This window comes from Colletotrichum spaethianum (assembly GCF_022836535.1).
Source record: "Colletotrichum spaethianum MAFF 239500 DNA, contig46, whole genome shotgun sequence".
Taxonomy (NCBI): Eukaryota; Fungi; Ascomycota; class Sordariomycetes; order Glomerellales; family Glomerellaceae; genus Colletotrichum; species Colletotrichum spaethianum.
The window spans coordinates 314,998-332,694 of NW_026054816.1; the positions used below are offsets into that span (position 1 = coordinate 314,998).

The 17,697-nt window shown below is 40.1% G+C and overlaps 2 protein-coding genes across 2 annotated transcripts; one reads left to right on the forward strand and one right to left on the reverse strand.

Annotated features, from left to right (window-relative positions):
• Nucleotides 1-5,639: 5,639 nt before the first annotated feature.
• On the reverse strand, nucleotides 5,640-6,602 carry ColSpa_11470 (chromosome segregation in meiosis protein 3; the record flags this gene model as incomplete). The annotated part of the gene is made up of 3 exons (XM_049277682.1): nucleotides 5,640-6,176; nucleotides 6,232-6,307; nucleotides 6,364-6,602. The coding sequence occupies 3 exons, from the start codon at nucleotides 6,600-6,602 to the stop codon at nucleotides 5,640-5,642; spliced, it is 852 nt and encodes a 283-aa protein (XP_049133639.1).
• Nucleotides 6,603-6,948: 346 nt separating this feature from the next.
• On the forward strand, nucleotides 6,949-7,726 carry ColSpa_11471 (NADH-ubiquinone oxidoreductase 20. subunit; the record flags this gene model as incomplete). Its single annotated transcript, XM_049277683.1, has 3 exons — nucleotides 6,949-7,008; nucleotides 7,173-7,368; nucleotides 7,443-7,726. The coding sequence occupies 3 exons, from the start codon at nucleotides 6,949-6,951 to the stop codon at nucleotides 7,724-7,726; spliced, it is 540 nt and encodes a 179-aa protein (XP_049133640.1).
• Between the last annotated feature and the right edge of the window lie 9,971 nt (nucleotides 7,727-17,697).

Genomic DNA, 17,697 nt, shown 5'->3' on the forward strand with positions numbered 1-17,697 from the left:
CGGATCACCCGGGCAGGTAGGTTCAAGGCCGTTTATACTTTGAGGGGCCCCTACATGAGTCGCGTTCTGGAACCAGGACTCGTCTGCTGGTCAGTGCTACGGATCTGCGGCAGTCCAGAATTAGTGTAGACCCCCAGACCGCATGGGGGATGGAGCCATGTGTGGGTAACGGTGACTGGTAAGACGACCATAGTCATGGTGTATACCCTCCAAACCGCGGTGTTTTCTCGAGAGCGCGCGCAAGCCTGGCAAAACTGGCCTGCGCGCAATACCGTGTCTGGTACGAGAGACGACTCACTGACGGCGCCTTAAATTAGCCACATGTGATCCCAGAACCTTCCAAGGAACAGGAGAAAGATGTAGGGCAGATGCACAATATGGCCCTGCTGCCTGAGAGCTTCCCTTGCAAGCGTTAAGTTGTGTCCATCCCCCACAGCATAGTGTGATAGTCCGCGATCATGGATGACAATGCTAGGCCCAGCCAACTGGAACGATGCCAGGGGGCTAGACCGAGATCCTCTCGCATGAGGTACATAGTATTTGCCATTAACGCCATCAACAGCTGAATCGTGATCGTGCAGCATTCCAGACACCCCGCGAGTAGTATACTGTACCTTGCTTCCCCGAGTCCGCGACGGGTGGCAAAGAGGATTGGAACGTCGAGGCGGTGCCATCGTGTGCTACGCAGATTGCCAAAATAAGGTTTTGGTGTTCTTCCTCCTCCTCGACCACTGTGACATGCTGACACATACTAAAGCACCGAAAAGGTCCATGGAGTAAGTACCGGTGTCAGACAAACGCCGCGTGTGGCACTTCAGGGCCCTTCGCACGAAGCTCCCGACGCAATCCACCCAAGATTGACAGCAACCGAAATTTACGCCCTCCCCACCCCCCGGTCGGCTTCCTTTCCACTATGCTTTGGATGACTGCAGTATACCTTGTTGAGGTCGAGTTTTGACTAAGGAGAACAACGCACAATTGTTATGGCTGTATGGCAAGTTTCCGTTATGTGGTTTCTTTGGTCAACCGCATATCTGCAGTCAGACACTGCTGCAATGAGGACTGAACCGAGCGAAGTACCCTGAATCAGCCCCATTCAGCTGTGGAGTACAGAAGATCTCCTAGGTGGACCAAAATGGTCGAGTTGTAAACTGTGAAGTGCCACAGGTGTGGTCTGACTGGCGAATTCAAGAGGCCACTGGTGCCGGGGAACAACGGGGTGGCTAAGTTTAGCAACTGGGCCGGGGCAACGAATGCGGCGGAGTTTGCCAAGGGACCTGTCAGTACGGAGACAGCACAGCAGGTAGCTGCCATGAACGCGGCAAGGCGCTGTGAGCTCAGCTTACAGGCGTAGCACGCCACACCAGCCGTCATCCGTCAGCCAACTCAGCTAGGAACGTTGGGGGGAGACACAGGAGACTCGACAGTATCCCATTATCATCGCCACCGAGATGGGAGCGCGCCCTCTTGTCATTAGAGGTACCGTTGGGCAGCGGCCACCAATTGCCATATGGGGTCGGGCCGGAGTGTCGGGGCCTCGATACATTGCCCCCATTGAGATTGCGGTTGTTGCCGATACGGAGGAATGGCGAAAGCATACGCAACTCATCTCGGAGCGAGTGTCCGGAGCGACCAGACTAGAAGGCTGCAATTAATTGCTGAGTCGGTTCTGCGCGTGTTCCTCCGGAGTCCGTCTGGCTCCATACGAGATAGAGTGTGTGTGCCTTGCCAAGCGTTGCAGTTGTGGAAAGCCAGCAGAAAGGAGAAAAGGGAGTGCCCCTGGAAGCCGCGCTGGCTCCGTCTGGCACGTTGTGCCAGGCGTGTTTCCGTTCCGTGACTCCCATGTTTCCTCTTTAGAGCGTCCTCCGGCTGGACGATGCCACCCACCACAACTACGAGTGGCTTTTTATTTTCATTTTTCCCCATCTTACATCATGATAGGTACAAGATGTGATTGTTTATCTGACGAGAGTTGAGAGGACAAGTTGTTAGCGCTTGAATCTCATTTGCACCACGCTGGGAAGGCGAAAATGATTGACCCATGTAGCAGTAAAGTGCTGCCACCAACATTAGGCACTCAGCACTGGAAGGCATCCATCCATCCGTATTGCCTGAAGAGGAGAAGAAAAGGAGGAAGCAGCATGCAATGAAACTCGAGGAAGCACCTCCCTCTTCTGCTGTTGGTGCCTTCCGTTTGGGGCTGGGTTCGGGGCAAATTCCAGTGCCAAACTCCACACTCCAAGGCCCCTTCCTCAGGGAGAGAGGAGGACCACCACGACCGCGAGTAGATCTGTACTGTACCTCGAACCGTAAAGGTACCTCTTGAGGTAAGGATCTTCCACCTCATGTCATGTTCCACAATCCAACATTGCCCGTGGAAGGAACCCGAGCCAGTGAAACCGCTCGGCCGGTGCACGACGCCTCCACTACTTCCGTCGCCGTCGTTGGCCATATCCACCAATGGCTATCCGCTCGTTGGGGGTAGGTATTCTTCCCCTTGCATCCACCTACCAGCTGAGTACCTTCTTGAGGGAGATCTCGACATTGCTGAGTGAGCCGTACACGTGCTGCAGGAGGTACCTACTTCTAACAGACCATGTCCTCGGCTGTTCTAATCTGGACGTGTCTCTGGGCATCGTATCCCCCCTGAGAATGAGACTTTGCGTGATCGCCCCACCAGCTACACAAGAGGTGGTACCTTTCAGGTCAATACCTACCGCACCGCACCACCACACTAAGCAAAGTACTGTATCTGACCCTTGCTTCCCCCCGGCCCCCCTGTCCCCGTCCCCGTCCCACGACCTCGCCCTTGGGGCTTGTGACATTATGCCTGAGGCAACACTAACTGGTCCGTCCCTTGGCTCCCGTAACCCCTTGGAAACTTGGAGGGGAGGGCCAGCGTGTTCTCAAGTTACAAAAGAGGCCACATTGCCTACTTTTTGTCCACGATCTTGTCAACACATTGCACCTCAGCACAATTCCAAAGAACACTCTGTCATTTTCTTCGCATACACGCACCCAAGCACCTCCCGCTTGTTCCATTACGCTGGTGCCTCGCTTCGGTGACTCACCTAACCCAGTCTGACTCATTCACAGAGTCATCACAGCCCCATCATGCCTTCTACTTAGTACGGCGGCTTTGGCTACATCTCTTTCTATTGAGGAATTAGGACGGCACCCCAATACTGCACAACCCACATCCATCACTCACCGAATCCAACCCCCGGATCTCTGCCAACCCCACACACTCGGCAGTACGACTGCATTCTCCCCCAAGACCTCCTATCAATACGTTCCACTTTGAGGCCGACGTCGCGAGGGAAACCTTCGGCATCATCCATTTCTCACATACAGAATGGCTTCTTGGGAACAAACATCACCGATGATCAAGTTCGAGGACTCGCCAGCCGAGTCATTCGTCTCGACGCCCGGCGAACTCTACCCTTCGCTGTTCGGTGACGCGAACTCGGCCACCGACAACACGGTCGACCCATCAGAGATGATGACACCCCCGCCCTTCAACGACGACGCCGGCGTCTCGGCGTCCGCCGCCACGACTCCCGCTCCTTCAGGGGCTGGGTCAGCCTCCCCAGAGAGGAAGCAGACAAAGAAGAGAAAATCATGGGGTCAGGTTCTCCCTGAGCCCAAGACCAACCTTCCCCCCAGGTAAGTTAGCTACATCGCTTCTATCGGCCATTATCCACCAAACCTAACGATTTCCAGAAAACGCGCAAAGACTGAAGACGAGAAGGAGCAACGTCGTGTGGAGCGTGTCTTACGCAACCGCCGCGCTGCCCAGTCATCTCGTGAACGCAAGCGTTTGGAGGTTGAGGCACTAGAGCGACGCAACAAGGAACTTGAGTCAGCTCTTCAGAACGTCACCAAGGCAAACCAGCTTCTGGTCGAGGAACTTAACAAGTTTCGTCGTGATTCGGGCATGTTGACCCGTTCTTCATCCCCACTTGATCCTCTTCATACCAACTCGGTCACCTTGTCCCAGGAGCTCTTCAGCTCCCAGGATGGTCACCGCCCTTCCATGGACGAGACTAAGTCCCTTGTCGACGACTTGATGACTTCGACTCAATCCAATGCCACTGTCAATCCCGCATCACTGTCCCCCGAGCTCTCGCCTATCCCCGAGAGCAACGAGGTTAGTATCGAGGAGCAGCAAACGGCCGAGACCTCTATTGCGAAGTCTACCTCCGACCTGACACAACGTCCTGCAGCGATGTTGTGCGACCTGCAGTGTCATCTGTCGGAGGAGCTTCCGCAATCATGGCTGGCCTCTCAAACCCCTCTGCATCCGACCTTGGCATTCTATCTGCAGCTTCAGACGCTGTTAGTCACTTCAGCGGTGATCCTTTCAGTATGTCAGCGGCCCTTGACGCAGATCGCTATGTCCTTGAGAGCGGGATTCTCTCTTCCCCCAACTCCCTCGATTACGAACACGATTATTTGGCTGGTGACTCTTCCACCTTCTTCCAGGACCCGTTCGACATCAATGAGTTCCTCCATGACGAAGTCAACGGCACAGCCGTCGCAGCGGACCCGGAATTCGGCCGCGATCTTACCAACTCTGAGACTCAAGTCTCTTCAGAGAATCCTAACCTGCAGCCCCACTCTGGCGCGTCCACTTATGGATGCGACGATGGAGGCATTGCGGTTGGTGTCTGAGGGATGCGATGACCGGGTTGGGGGATTGTCCACCGAATCTTCGGCGCAGCGCGACAGCGACCGTCAGCCACAAAGGTGGCTGACTGGTACACCGTTGCCGTCTAAAGAGGTTCTCTTGACACTACTATGGGCTCTTAGAGTTGAAGAGCGGAAGATGATTCGTAGGGGTCTACTTCTAAATGATATTCCCTCCCCCAACCCGGCAGACAGCATCTTGACGCCGGCCAAAAATTTTGTGTTGACTGTGGCTTCCAAGAGGAAGCGAGGAGAGGCGGATACAAACGGATCTGGGAAGCGTTTTCAATTGGCATGATTAGGGCATACAGGAAAACGGTGTATCACGGCGTAAAGGTGATGCCCAGTGAGAACAGAGGCATAACCTTATGTGTAACATTATATCTTGAATGAATAGTTGCTTTGCGACCAATGACCATAACGTTACGGCGGCTGAAGGTGCTTCTCTACAAGCTGGCCTAGCTTATATCTGAGATTTGTGATATCCTTTGTTGGAATGTTGATGTGGGGCGTGGATGGGCTCGCAAACGCCCGCGTAATGACATTGAGGATGACATTGGGGCGCGGAGCTACTTGCTAAACGGTGAGCGTAAACGGTGAACGTTTGTTGTCGAGACATGGAAGCGGTTCGCTGCTCGCTACCCCAGCAGGTACCAAAAGTGATGCAAGAAGCTAGACAATACCCAGCCGGTTTGTTGTTTTATTGTTCCTCTACATGAAGCTAGTATTCAGTTGCAAGGGCTGTCAGTAAGTTGGAAGCCATGTGGGGGTCATTAAAGAGAATTTCCTATGACAAGATAACCAGGTGTTACTCTGCAGACTCATGCGGCCATCGTTGTACATCACTCGCTACACGCATCACTCCTGTCCAATTTACGCCTGGATCAACGCCGTTACCACCCATGCGCCTCCCAAGTAACATTATAAACGCTTTCATGGGTAACCTTTCGTTACCATAACCCATCCATCTCAGCCATGGCTGCTTCCTCGTCTGCGAAATCCTCAGCGGCAGGCTTTGCAGCAGGTTTCTGCCGAAGCTGTGCCTGTGCCTGGGTTGCAGCATCCGCCTCGGCCATCAACGCGTCGAGATCATCGTCCTCTGGTTCTTCGGTGCGCCGCCTCGATCGTTCCTTGTCCTGGCTTCTGACAGGCGCCAGAAGTGTTGCCCCATATATATCATCTTCGTCTGGCACGTCACCTCCTTCCGGTGTTTTCGGTCGCTGTTGTTCTGGACCTGTACCTTCGGCGGGCACTAATAAAGTCATGTCCTTCTGAGCCGTCGGCTCGGCATTTTCCTCCGTCCTGTCCTCATCTGCCTCCCAAGGCTTGGGTTTGCCCTCGTTTATCCAGTCCATTCGCTTAAGCGCGATTTGCTTTTTATGACCAGCCTTTTCGACCATGGCCAGGGCGTCGAGGAATTTCGCTTTCGGGAAGAGGTCGTCGAGCCAGAGCTGGTAGAACGACAGAAGACGAGCTGCATCGAAGAACTGGGAGCAAACAGATCAGTATCTTATGGGCGTCCAATGCTGATTTTGACCTTACTTCATGCCCCTTGCCCTTGAATTTAAGGTTCGCAGCGCGTTTTCTAAGCTTTGGGATCCCGTTCTCGGACAACAATCTGATTGAACAGTCAGTCTGGGGACTTTGTGTGGACAGGAAGAACGAGCAACTCACAGAGCCTCGTCCAACTTCACTCGCGGCACTCTTACTCGTTTTGCTATCTCGACCTCTTCGTCGAGTCCTAAAGCTTCCGCCTTCTTTCTCTTGTTTGTGCTGCTGCTGTCTTTCGCCTCAGGTGGTGGTGGAGACTGGAAAGGGTCGTCGAGGTCTTCGACATTGTAATTGTCGAGATCGTCATATTGAGGGGCTGTTCTCGAGCTCATTACAGGAGCCTCACTGTTGCGCTGTGACATAACTGAAAGACTGTTGGAATTGCAATTCGGTTCCCCTGGTAAAAGAGATGGAAGTACTTAAAAACGCGACGCGGTATGTCACCTGAATGCGCGCTTCCTTCAATTAAGCCCATGCACGCGTCGGTGGGGCACAGAAGTCAAAGCCACACTTCGAGGAATGTAGCGCAGACAAAGCCACATGGAAATGGCTCGTGCGTTTCTTTTCGCTTGATGCCTCAGGTATTTTTGTAGCTCAGTCCCAATCAGCATCCATCCATATCCAATTCAACGTCCATCTCGAACGTCGAAAGCTCACAGCTCCCGACTATCATTGACGCAATTGGGCCACGAATTGCCGTCCGCTACAATGGCTACCGCACAAGTCCAGTCTTACGCTCCGACTAAGGTCGTCAAGAGCGACTATCCAGTCTGTCCTCCCCGTTGTGGCATATGTTCTTTGGAAGGGCAGGCTCTGGCTAACAATTCTCTACGTAAAGCTCATAGATAACGATCCGTATGCTTGATCCGCCTTTCCGTAGCCTTCATTAATCGAACCAATTGCTAACGGTCAACACCTACAGCCACTTCAAGAGAGTTGTTGGCTACGCCCGACCTTCGGACTACCTTCACGGAGCCGTAGCTGCCGCCTTTGGTCCGGCCGCTCTTCTCACCCTCGAGAAATTCGCTCCTTCCCATGTCGGCAAGGGAGGTATGGCACAGGCCATGCGACTGGCTGGTGCCGTTGGTTTGGCCGGAGGCTTCCTCTACTTCTATCAGCGCTCGAGCTGTAAGGGATACCTACATCCAGTGGCATAGGTGGAGGGTGCGTGTTGCGCAAAGTGCTAACCCAATGATTGACAGTACGATTCTACGGAGCCACGGAAAACGCACGCGAGGTTGAGATGGATATGAAGGAGATGGTGGCCAAGGTCAAGGCTGGTGAGCCGCTCTACGGAGAAAGCAGGCTTACACCCCACATGCAGGGTGTCGCGGCGCGGCAGTCGAGATATTCGGCCCTGTTTATGGGTGTCGTGCCCTGGTTTAACTTTGTCAACCACAACCAGCATGGCGTCGATACAGCCAAATATTATCAGCAGGCTGAGAGGGAGCTTGAGGCTGAGCGTTTGCAAAAGGGCAGCTCATAATCTCTTTTGTTATTGCCGGCGTTGGCAGGGATAGACTCGGCAAGCTGTATGTATTATAACTTGGGCAAGCACGTGCTGAGCCAGGATTGAGCACCCAGGTAGTTCAAGCCAAATACGTCTGGTTCTTTTTTCGTTGTGATGAGCGTTGCCACTACCCTCGAGAACCGGTCACTCGGCTGATACCAACAGACTTTCTACCTCCGATTTATGACTTGTGCTGACAATTCTCGACTCTCGAAAACAACCACCAGCCCTAATCTCAAACAGTTAAACGGAACAGTTGGGCAGCCTAGGGATGTCCACATCTGACAAGCTCACTGCGATGGCAGTGGGTTTGCGGTCGTGGTAGGCGACACTACGTTGTCTAAACCGCAGCATATTACAAAAGCTCACTAGTAAGTTAGATGTGTTGTCGAATCTGGTATTAGACTTGTATACCATTGTATGAACTGTAATGAATTCTGCGATCAGTACGGCTTGTGAGTCCAATCACAACATCTCATTATGAATACTACTACTTCCTTACTGGCCTGGAATGACCAGAATCTCAGAACATGCCAGCCAGTGCTGGCACTTGTCAGAGTTCGACTCGAGTTACCGCCGCTATGCTAGATGTGATCTGGTGGGCGTTAGTCATTAGCAGCCTTCCCGCTCTTAGGAGTTACAGATGGCCGGCTGGCTTACCGTAGAACTCTAAAGCCGTGTTGCTGACCGAAGTCCATATATTATCCAGGCTTGGTGTTGTGACCAGGGGTGTTTGTGTTTTGTACTCAAATGAGAAGGCAAGATATTAACATCAACGTCTTGCTATAAACAAAGACGGCTGGACGGCCAGAAACGAGACGCTTAACCATTCAAGAAATGGCACGCAATGTTGCCACAGATGGGGGTTGGGGGTAAATGGTAGGCGACCGCATTGCGATGGCTCTCTAGGGGCCTAGGTTACACGCGGCTCCTGGTGGATCGAGTGGCTTCTGTCATCTTCCGCGTAAGCTCGTATCCTGGCGAGACTAGCCGATGCCGCCTCCGTTCTTCATCATGTTCTCTTTGCCATAATTGCTTCCACGAGTCGGAAGACACCATTATTATATGGACCACAGTCGGTCCCCCAACAGCAAACACGAGGCCGTGGACAACAGAACGATGGAAGTCGAAAGCGTGGGGTTGACTGCATTGGTCTGAGAAGGGGGTCGAAGCCAACCACCAGTCGGGCTCCCCATCGAGATAGCGGAAGGAGATCAGGTCCACAGGCCGAGGTCAGCCACTGGATACCGCTAATTACAACAGGGGCTCCTTCTTGTTTCCAAGTTTTGGGGCTCGTACTCCGTTCTTAGGCTGGGTGGCTGCGCATTTTCGACAAGGCCTACCAACCATTTTTGCTCGGCAGGTTTCCTTGGTTGCGTTGGTGGGCCGAGCTAGTTTGTTTGTTTGGGGAAATGGATTCCATAGGCCCGAGCGCTGGCATAGTGGCAATGGCAAGGCGATAATGGTGTTGCAGTAGTTCCCTTACTGGAACATGCGGGTTGTCCATCCATAGTAGAGTCTGGGCGAAGGCGTTGTTAGGCTGGTTGTTGGTGGTTTTGTCTCATCTTACACAGGTGCTTCGAGTGCAGGTAAGCACAGTTCGTCCCTCCCACCACAATTTTTTTTTTTGATAACTATTAATCTCTATCTCTCTCACTTACCCACTCACCTCACACTCATCCGCTCTTGGAGGGTCCTCCTACGCTCCGTCAACTTCCCCTCCTATCCCTCCTCCTCCTCTTCCTTTTTCTTCCTTTTCCTGGACAATAAGGAAATACCATGGAAGGCTGAGATTGGCCTCTGTGCATCGCTCGTTTTGTGTCTGTTTGTATTCTGGTGACCTTTCACCACCGCCATTCGTTACTTGCGCGACACGCCCACTGTTCTGTCTAGCCTCCCTTCCATCACGCGCCTAATTGAATCATGGCATTCTCGCTACGCTTCACCATTTCAGTCATTTTGGCTACTTTTCTGTTCATTGGCCCAGTAGTTGCAGATACGGGCGATATCAATCTTTGCGGTCAATCTGACTGGTGGAACTCGACAGAGGTTCCCTATTCATGTGCGTTGCCTCACTGCCAAAATTCGATGCTGCTGATGTCAGGCCCTGCGCTCTTTGAACATCAGTGCTGACGCTCGCTCAGTCAACAACAATGCCTGGGGTAACGACAGCTCTGGATACCAGTGTCTCTCTGTCCATGACGGCGGCCGGAGCTTCAGCGTCGCCTACAAATGGACCGGTGACGCATCTCTCGTTAAGGGATACCCGTACATGAAGGCCCATCCCACCAGACTACCTGTTCAGCTTTGGAATGTTACCCAACTGCAGGTCACGGGGAACTGGCAGACCTTTGTCACTGGCAAGGAAAAGGCTAGCGCCGACGAGCAGGCAAAGGCATTTGATGATGTCTCCCTCTACGCCAACGTCGCCGTTGACATGTTCTTGTCCGACGATCGAGACAACTCAACCATGGTCGGCGCTCCCATAGAGATCATGATCTGGCCTTGGTGGACCCCGACTGTAAAGCCTTTGGGCTGGGCCGAGTCCACCCCCGATAAGGATACCGTTACCATTGACGGCACGCCGTTCTCGCTGTACCACGGCTGGAACGATGGTGGACAGCATGTCTTCTCCTGGCTTGCCCGCACCAACCTTACCAAAACCGACGCCGACTACGGTCCCTTGCTTCAGTATATCTGGAAAAAGGGTATGCTATCCGGCGCCCTCTGGCTGGGACAGCTCGAGCTGGGCACCGAAATCAAACACGCCGCAGGCGACATGCATTTCGAAGCTAGTAACTACATGTTGAAAATCGTAAGACAGGGCGACCCGGAGGACAAGACATCCACAACCACGTCGACAGCGTTAGCCACCACCACCAGTACTGCGACTTCAACGTCAGTCATGGCAACTGCTACCGCCGAGGCCCTCGCTACCACTTCGCCTACTCCTAGTAGTACTAACAACGCATCATATTTATCGTGTTATAACAAGTTAACATACTGGTGGCTTGTAATTGCTACTATGCTATTGTACTAGTAATACTTAGATATATAATATAATATGTAAGAAGAAGAAAGAATTTATATATATAGAATAATATTTAAGAGCTTATTATAGCCTAATAATTAATAATTAATATAGTTTATCTTTGAGTTTTCTTTTATAAAAATGGTTTTTATTAATTATGATTATTAAAAATACCTTTATATCCTAGAAAAAGAAGTTAAATTAAGTTTTCTTGTTTTATTTTAGCTTAATAGGTTAATACTTAACTAAGGTATATAATAATAGTATTTTAAGATATAACGTACTCGCATAGCGAGTGGGCCAACATAGCGAGCGGGCCACTCCTTATCGCTAGAAAAACCCCCTTTTTTAACTATTTATTAAAAAGCGGATTCCTAACTAAAAAAGACCTAGTTTTTAGTGTTATATAACGATAAGAGTTAAATTCTAGTAAATAATAGTATAGAAAATATTATCTCTCTCTAACCCTAGTATCTCTTATTTAGGCCTCTAGATAAGAGAATTTCTAAAGATCTAGGGGTTAAAGTATAGTAATAATTTCTAGTAGATTTTATTTTACTTAATAACCCTTATCCAAGCCTTTATACAAAGTTATATCTATTTTAGATAAGAAGTAGATTTTTAATAAATAGTTAAAAAAGGGGGTTTTTCTAGCAATAAGGAGTAGCCCGCTCGCTATGTTGGCCCACTCGCTATGCGAGTACGTTAACGTATATGCATAGCAAGTGGCCTATCATAGCAAGTGGCCCACCTCTACCTACCCTCCAGCTATTTATATAAGTTAATTAAGTAGTATTATGTAAAATCAATTAAAACTACTTATTATCTTCTTTTTTAGAGGTCTTTTATACTACTTAACATATTTATATATTATATTTAGTCTTTCTATAATTATTATATTATTAATTATATAATTTACTTTTCTTTATATAAGCCTTTTTTTAATATATATTTTTACTTTTAGTATTAATAACCTTTTTTTTTACTTAAATTACTTTTACTTTAGCTATATTAAAGGACCCTTTAAGATATAGTTAGGTTTTTTTAGCTCTTTAATATTTATTTAATATTTTATTTATTATATAAAGCTTATAGTACTTAGCTTTAATAAAAGCTAATTTATATATTAATTTATTAATACTTTTAGCTTATAAGTTAAGTACTTTATATAAATAAATTAATAAGTTATATTAATAACTAGTAAATTTTTTTTTAAAGTAATATAAAGCTTTATATAGCGTTATATACTATAATTAGTGTTTTTAGGTCCTAAGAGCTTTAGCTACTTAAGTATAAGTTAAATAGTATTAGCGTTTTTAGCTTAAAATCTAAATAAGAAATAACTACTTTTAGGTTAAAAGGAATAAAGTTAGTTTATTTAAAGTTAACTTAACGTACATGCATAGTAAGTCGGCTATCATAGTGAGTTGGCTACTTCCTTATTGTATATAAAACCCCTAGTTTTCAACTATTTTTTAAAAATCTATTTTAAGCTTAAAATAGACTAGGTTTTAACTATTAGTATTCGATAAGAGTTATATTATAAGAAATAATACTATAGAAATTCCTACCTTAGTTATTATACTACCTTATGTAAGCTAGCTTATCTAGCTTCTAGATAAGAGATCTAGGTATAAGGTATTATAAGGCTAGAGTAATAATTTCTATAGTATTATTTCTTATAATATAACTCTTATTGAATACTAATAGTTAAAACCTAGTCTATTTTAAGCTTAAAATAGATTTTTAAAAAATAGTTGAAAACTAGGGGTTTTATATACGATAAGGAAGTGGCCGACTCACTATGATGGCCGACTCACTATGCATGTACGTTAAGTATTTTATTTAATTTAATATAAATACTAAAACTAATAAAATTTAAAGAAAAGCTTAAACTTTTATTTTAATATCTTTTTTCTATTTATTAAAACTTTTATAAAGACTTAAACTTTTTTTTTATAGTTATTATAAAATATTAAAAAAAACTTAAACTTTTATTTTATTATTATTTTTTATTATCTTAAATACTATAAAAATAATTATTTTTAAATAAAAAATAATTATATTATTATTTTTTATATTTTAATATAAATATAATAAATATAAAATTTAATAATTTTTATTTTATTTAGTTAATTAAAAATTAATAATAAAATACTAAAAGGTTTTTATTTAAAGCTATTTAAAGTATAAAGAAATTACTAGGAATTTACTAAGGATTTCTTAATAGATTCCTTATAGTTATAAAAGTAGGTTTTACTAGGAATTTATAGTAAATTCTTAGTAGATATACTACTATTATATAAGTAAACCTGTTGCTATAGTGTGGTAGATTTACTGTGATTTCTTGGGGATTTCCTGAGGCTGTCCTTACCTGTGTGGGGCAACCTTTCTCTGTGGATTCACTGCCTCTACTTACAACCATTATGTAACACTAATAGCCCTTAGAAAATCTTTGTAAAAGAACCATTGTGTAACTAGATAATTAAATAATATAGCTATATTATTTATAATAAATATGCTATTAATAAACTAGAATAAGTAAATATATTATTAAATATTACTTAAGATATTATAAATAACTTAATATAACTTATTACTTATTTCTTTTATTTTTATTAAATAAATAAAAGTTACTTATTTTTTGTTTAATGTACATGCATAGCAAGTGGCCTATCATAGCAAGTGGCCCACTTCCTCCTTTCTCCTTAAACTTCAATTTTATATTAATTTTACTTTATATATAATAATAAGTTTTTTTTTAAATAAAAGTTATATTATCTTTATAATTAAAGCTATTAAAAAAGACCTAAAACTATCTATATAAAAAATAGCTTTTATTTATAACGTCCTAAGAATAATACTTTAATATTAATATATTAGATAATTATTATACTATAAGACTTATATAAAATTAATAAAAATAACTAAGCTAAAAGAAATAGTGATTCTTAAATAAGTTATTAACTTAATTAATTAAGGATTTTTATTATAACTTAATAATATATAAAATATAACTAATTACTTTTTTAATAAATATAATATAACATATATTAGACCTTGATAAGTAGAGAACTTTATATAATACTAACTATAACTAAAGATGTGTTTTTAATATAGAATTAACTATTAAAGAGTATTAGCTAAGGATTTTATAATTATATAGGCTTAGTTTACTTTTATATAAAACATAATTATAAAGTATAAAATTTATAATAATAATATTTATAATTTTAATAAAATAAGCTTTTTAATAGGAATACTGTTATATATAAAGGTTATTATAACCTTTAATTACTATAAAAGGCTTTATATAAAATAGCTTAGTAATTATAAATAAGTTTCTATTATTTAAGGTATATATATAAATAGCTAAGTATTACTTCTATATGTTATTATTAAAAGCAAATATTACTTTTTCTTATAGTATATTAATAGCTAATTCTTACCTTAATAATATATTTACTTTAGTAAAAATAAATAAACTATAAATAAAATTAGTTTAAATTAGCTATAGTATTTTAAAAAGTATATAAAGTCTTATATAAAGGGTATTAAGTAGCTTTTAATTTTTAATAGCTATAATAGCTATAAGTCTACTAAGTTTAATAATTATTATAAAGAATATAATATTATTACTTTTTATATACCTCCTTATTTATTATATAAGCTTTAGCCTCTTAATATTAGCTATTTTAGTTTACTAAAAGTATTATATAATAAAAAAATTAAAAAAATAATATAAATATAAATTATATATATTATTAAAAATAATTTTTTTTTGGTTTTTAAAGTAACTTTTTTTACTTTAATAAGTAAAAAAAACGTATAAGCTAGTTTTAAATAGGCTAGCCTTATCCTTTTTAATCTAAAAGTAGTTATTTTTTATTTAGATTTTAAGCTAAAGACGTTAACACTATTTAATTTACGCTTAAGTAGCTAAGGCTCTTAGGACCTAAAGATATTAACTATAGTATATAACGTTATATAAAGCTTTATATTACTTAAGAAAAAGATTACTAGTTATTAATATAGCTTATTAACTTATTTATATAAAGTAGTTAACTTATAAGCTAAAGGTATTAATAAGTTAATATATAAATTAGCTTTTATTAAAGCTAAGTATTATAAGTTTTATATAATAAATAAGATATTAAGTAAACGTTAAAGGGCTAAAAAAACCTAATTATGTCTTAAAGGGTCCCTTAATATAGCTAAAGTAAAGGTAATCTAAGTAAAAAAGAAGGTTATTAATACTAAAAGCAAAAATATATATTAAAAAAGGGCTTATATAAAAGAAAGTAAATTGCGTAGTTAGTAATATAATAATTATAGAAAGACTAGATATAATATATAAATATATTAAGTAGTATAAGAGACCTCTAAAAAAGAGGATAATAAGTAGTTTTAATTAATTTTATAAAATACTGCTTAATTGACTTATATAAATGGCTAGAGGGTAGGTAGAGGTAGGCTACTTGCTATGATAGGCCACTTGCTATGTATATACGTTAAGTAATTTAATACCCTTAGCTTTTAATATAGTTAAACGTAACTATCTTTTACTTAGATTTTTATAGTTATATTAATAAATACTGATAAAACTATTATAAGTATATTAAGTACTAATAACTTTTTTTATAATAATTTTAAGCTTTTTCAAGAAACTATAAGTAGTTAATAATATTATATACTTTTTAGTAACTTTAGTAAGATTCTTAGTTATAATCTGTTAGTAATAGCTTAGTAGATAGAAAAGACTACTAAGACCTTAATTATTTTTAATAGTAACTTTATTAAGAAGTAAATAAATCATAGTATTAATACTATTAAAAGCTTTTATAAAGCTTTAACTAAATATAAGAATAATAAAACTAATAATTAATAGACTATTACTCTTATATATACTTTCTAAGTACTTATACTATAAGCGCTAATTATCCTTAAGTCCTTAGCTACTAAGATAACTAATAAGGACTTAACTATAAAAAACGACCTTTAAGCTTAAGCTTAAGTAATAATTAAAAGCAAAAAACAAAATAAAGTTTCTTTATTAATTTATATTAATATTTTATATTATAAGAAAATAAACTTTAAAATAAACCTTTTACTAATTATATAGCTAATCTTTAAACAACTAGCTATTACTAAGAATAAGCTTACCTTAAACATTAAAATAATATTTAATAGTATTATTATTAAGGACTTTATTAATTAACTTATAACGTACATGCATAGTGAGCGGATCAACATAGTGAGCAGATCACTTCCTTATCGTATATAAAACCCCTAGTTTTTAATTATTTATTAAAAGTCTATTTTAAAACTAAAAAATACTAGGTTTTAGGTATTAGTATTTAATAAGAGTTATATTATAGAAAATAATACTATTAAAATTCTTACTCTACTTATTATACTAGATTATGTAAGCTAGCTTATCTAGCCTTTAGATAAGAGCTTTATAAGTTACACTTTATAAGACTAGAGTTAAAATTTATATAGTATTTATTCCTATAATATAACTCTTATTAATTACTAATACCTTAAATCTAGTATTTTTTAGGCGTAAAATAGATTTTTAATAAATATTTAAAAACTAGGGGTTTTATATACAATAAGAAAGTGATCCGCTCACTATGTTGATCCGCTCACTATGTATGTACGTTAGTAAATCCTTTATATATTATTACTTAGAAAAAAGTCGATTTATATATTAGCTTATATTAAAACAGCTACTTTACTATCCTTTATTTATACCTTATATCAGTAATAATAACTATAGTTAATTATCTTTTTATAGCTTATTTTAGGTAATTTAGCTTTAGCTTCTTAAAGAATTATTATAGTATATTAAGTAATTAAGTTATAGCTAAAAGAATATACTAAGGTATTAAAAGAGTAGCTTAAGGACCTAAGAATAACTAAGGATTAATTAAAGTAATTAAAGAATATTAATTTAAACCTTATAAATAAGCCTATTAACTATAATAAGGTTATTACTAACTTAAAGAAATAACTAGATAACTATAAAAGAAGTCTAGATACTAGATAAACTAATTAGGTAATTTATAAAAGATTATATATACTTATAATAATAGTTTTATAATACTTTATAATTAACATATTTATATAAGTATATAAATAATATAAGTATATAAATAATAGTATAAGAACTTTTAGTTATATTATAGTAGTAAATAGTTTTTATTAAAAATTATAATTATATTTAGTTTAGTTAATTATATTTTATTTTATTATTACTTTATAGTTATTTTAGGTCTTATAGTTATTTATATTATATATACTATTATTTATTAACAAAAAAGTCTTTAAAATAAGAGTATTTTTTATATAAGTAATTATTATATAATAGTTATAAAGAAAAGCAATAAATCCATAGAGAAAGGTTTCTATATATAAGTAAAAATAGCCTTAAGAAATTACTAAGAAACTATAGTAGATCTATTATACTATAGTAGTAAGTCTATCTATATAGTAATAATATATTTACTAAGAATTTACTATAAATTCCTAGTAGAACTTACTTTAAAACTACTAGGAATCTACTAAGAAATCCCTAATAGATTCCTAGTAATTTCCCTACACTTTAAACAGCTCTAGATAAGAACCTCTTATTATTTTATGACTAATTCTTAGCTACCTAAGTAAAATAGGAATTATTAATCTTTATACTTACTTTATTTATATTAAAGTATAATACTTTTTAAATAAATATATAGGTTTAAAGGTATAGCTTTTATGTAAGTAGTAGATATATAAGTGTATTTATAAAATAAATTAATAAATTAGTAAATGTTAATTTATCCTAAGTGTCTTTTTTTAAATAACTAATTTTTTATCCTTTAAAGATTTTATTAAGTTAAACTATTTAATATCTTTAACTTTAAATTAGAAA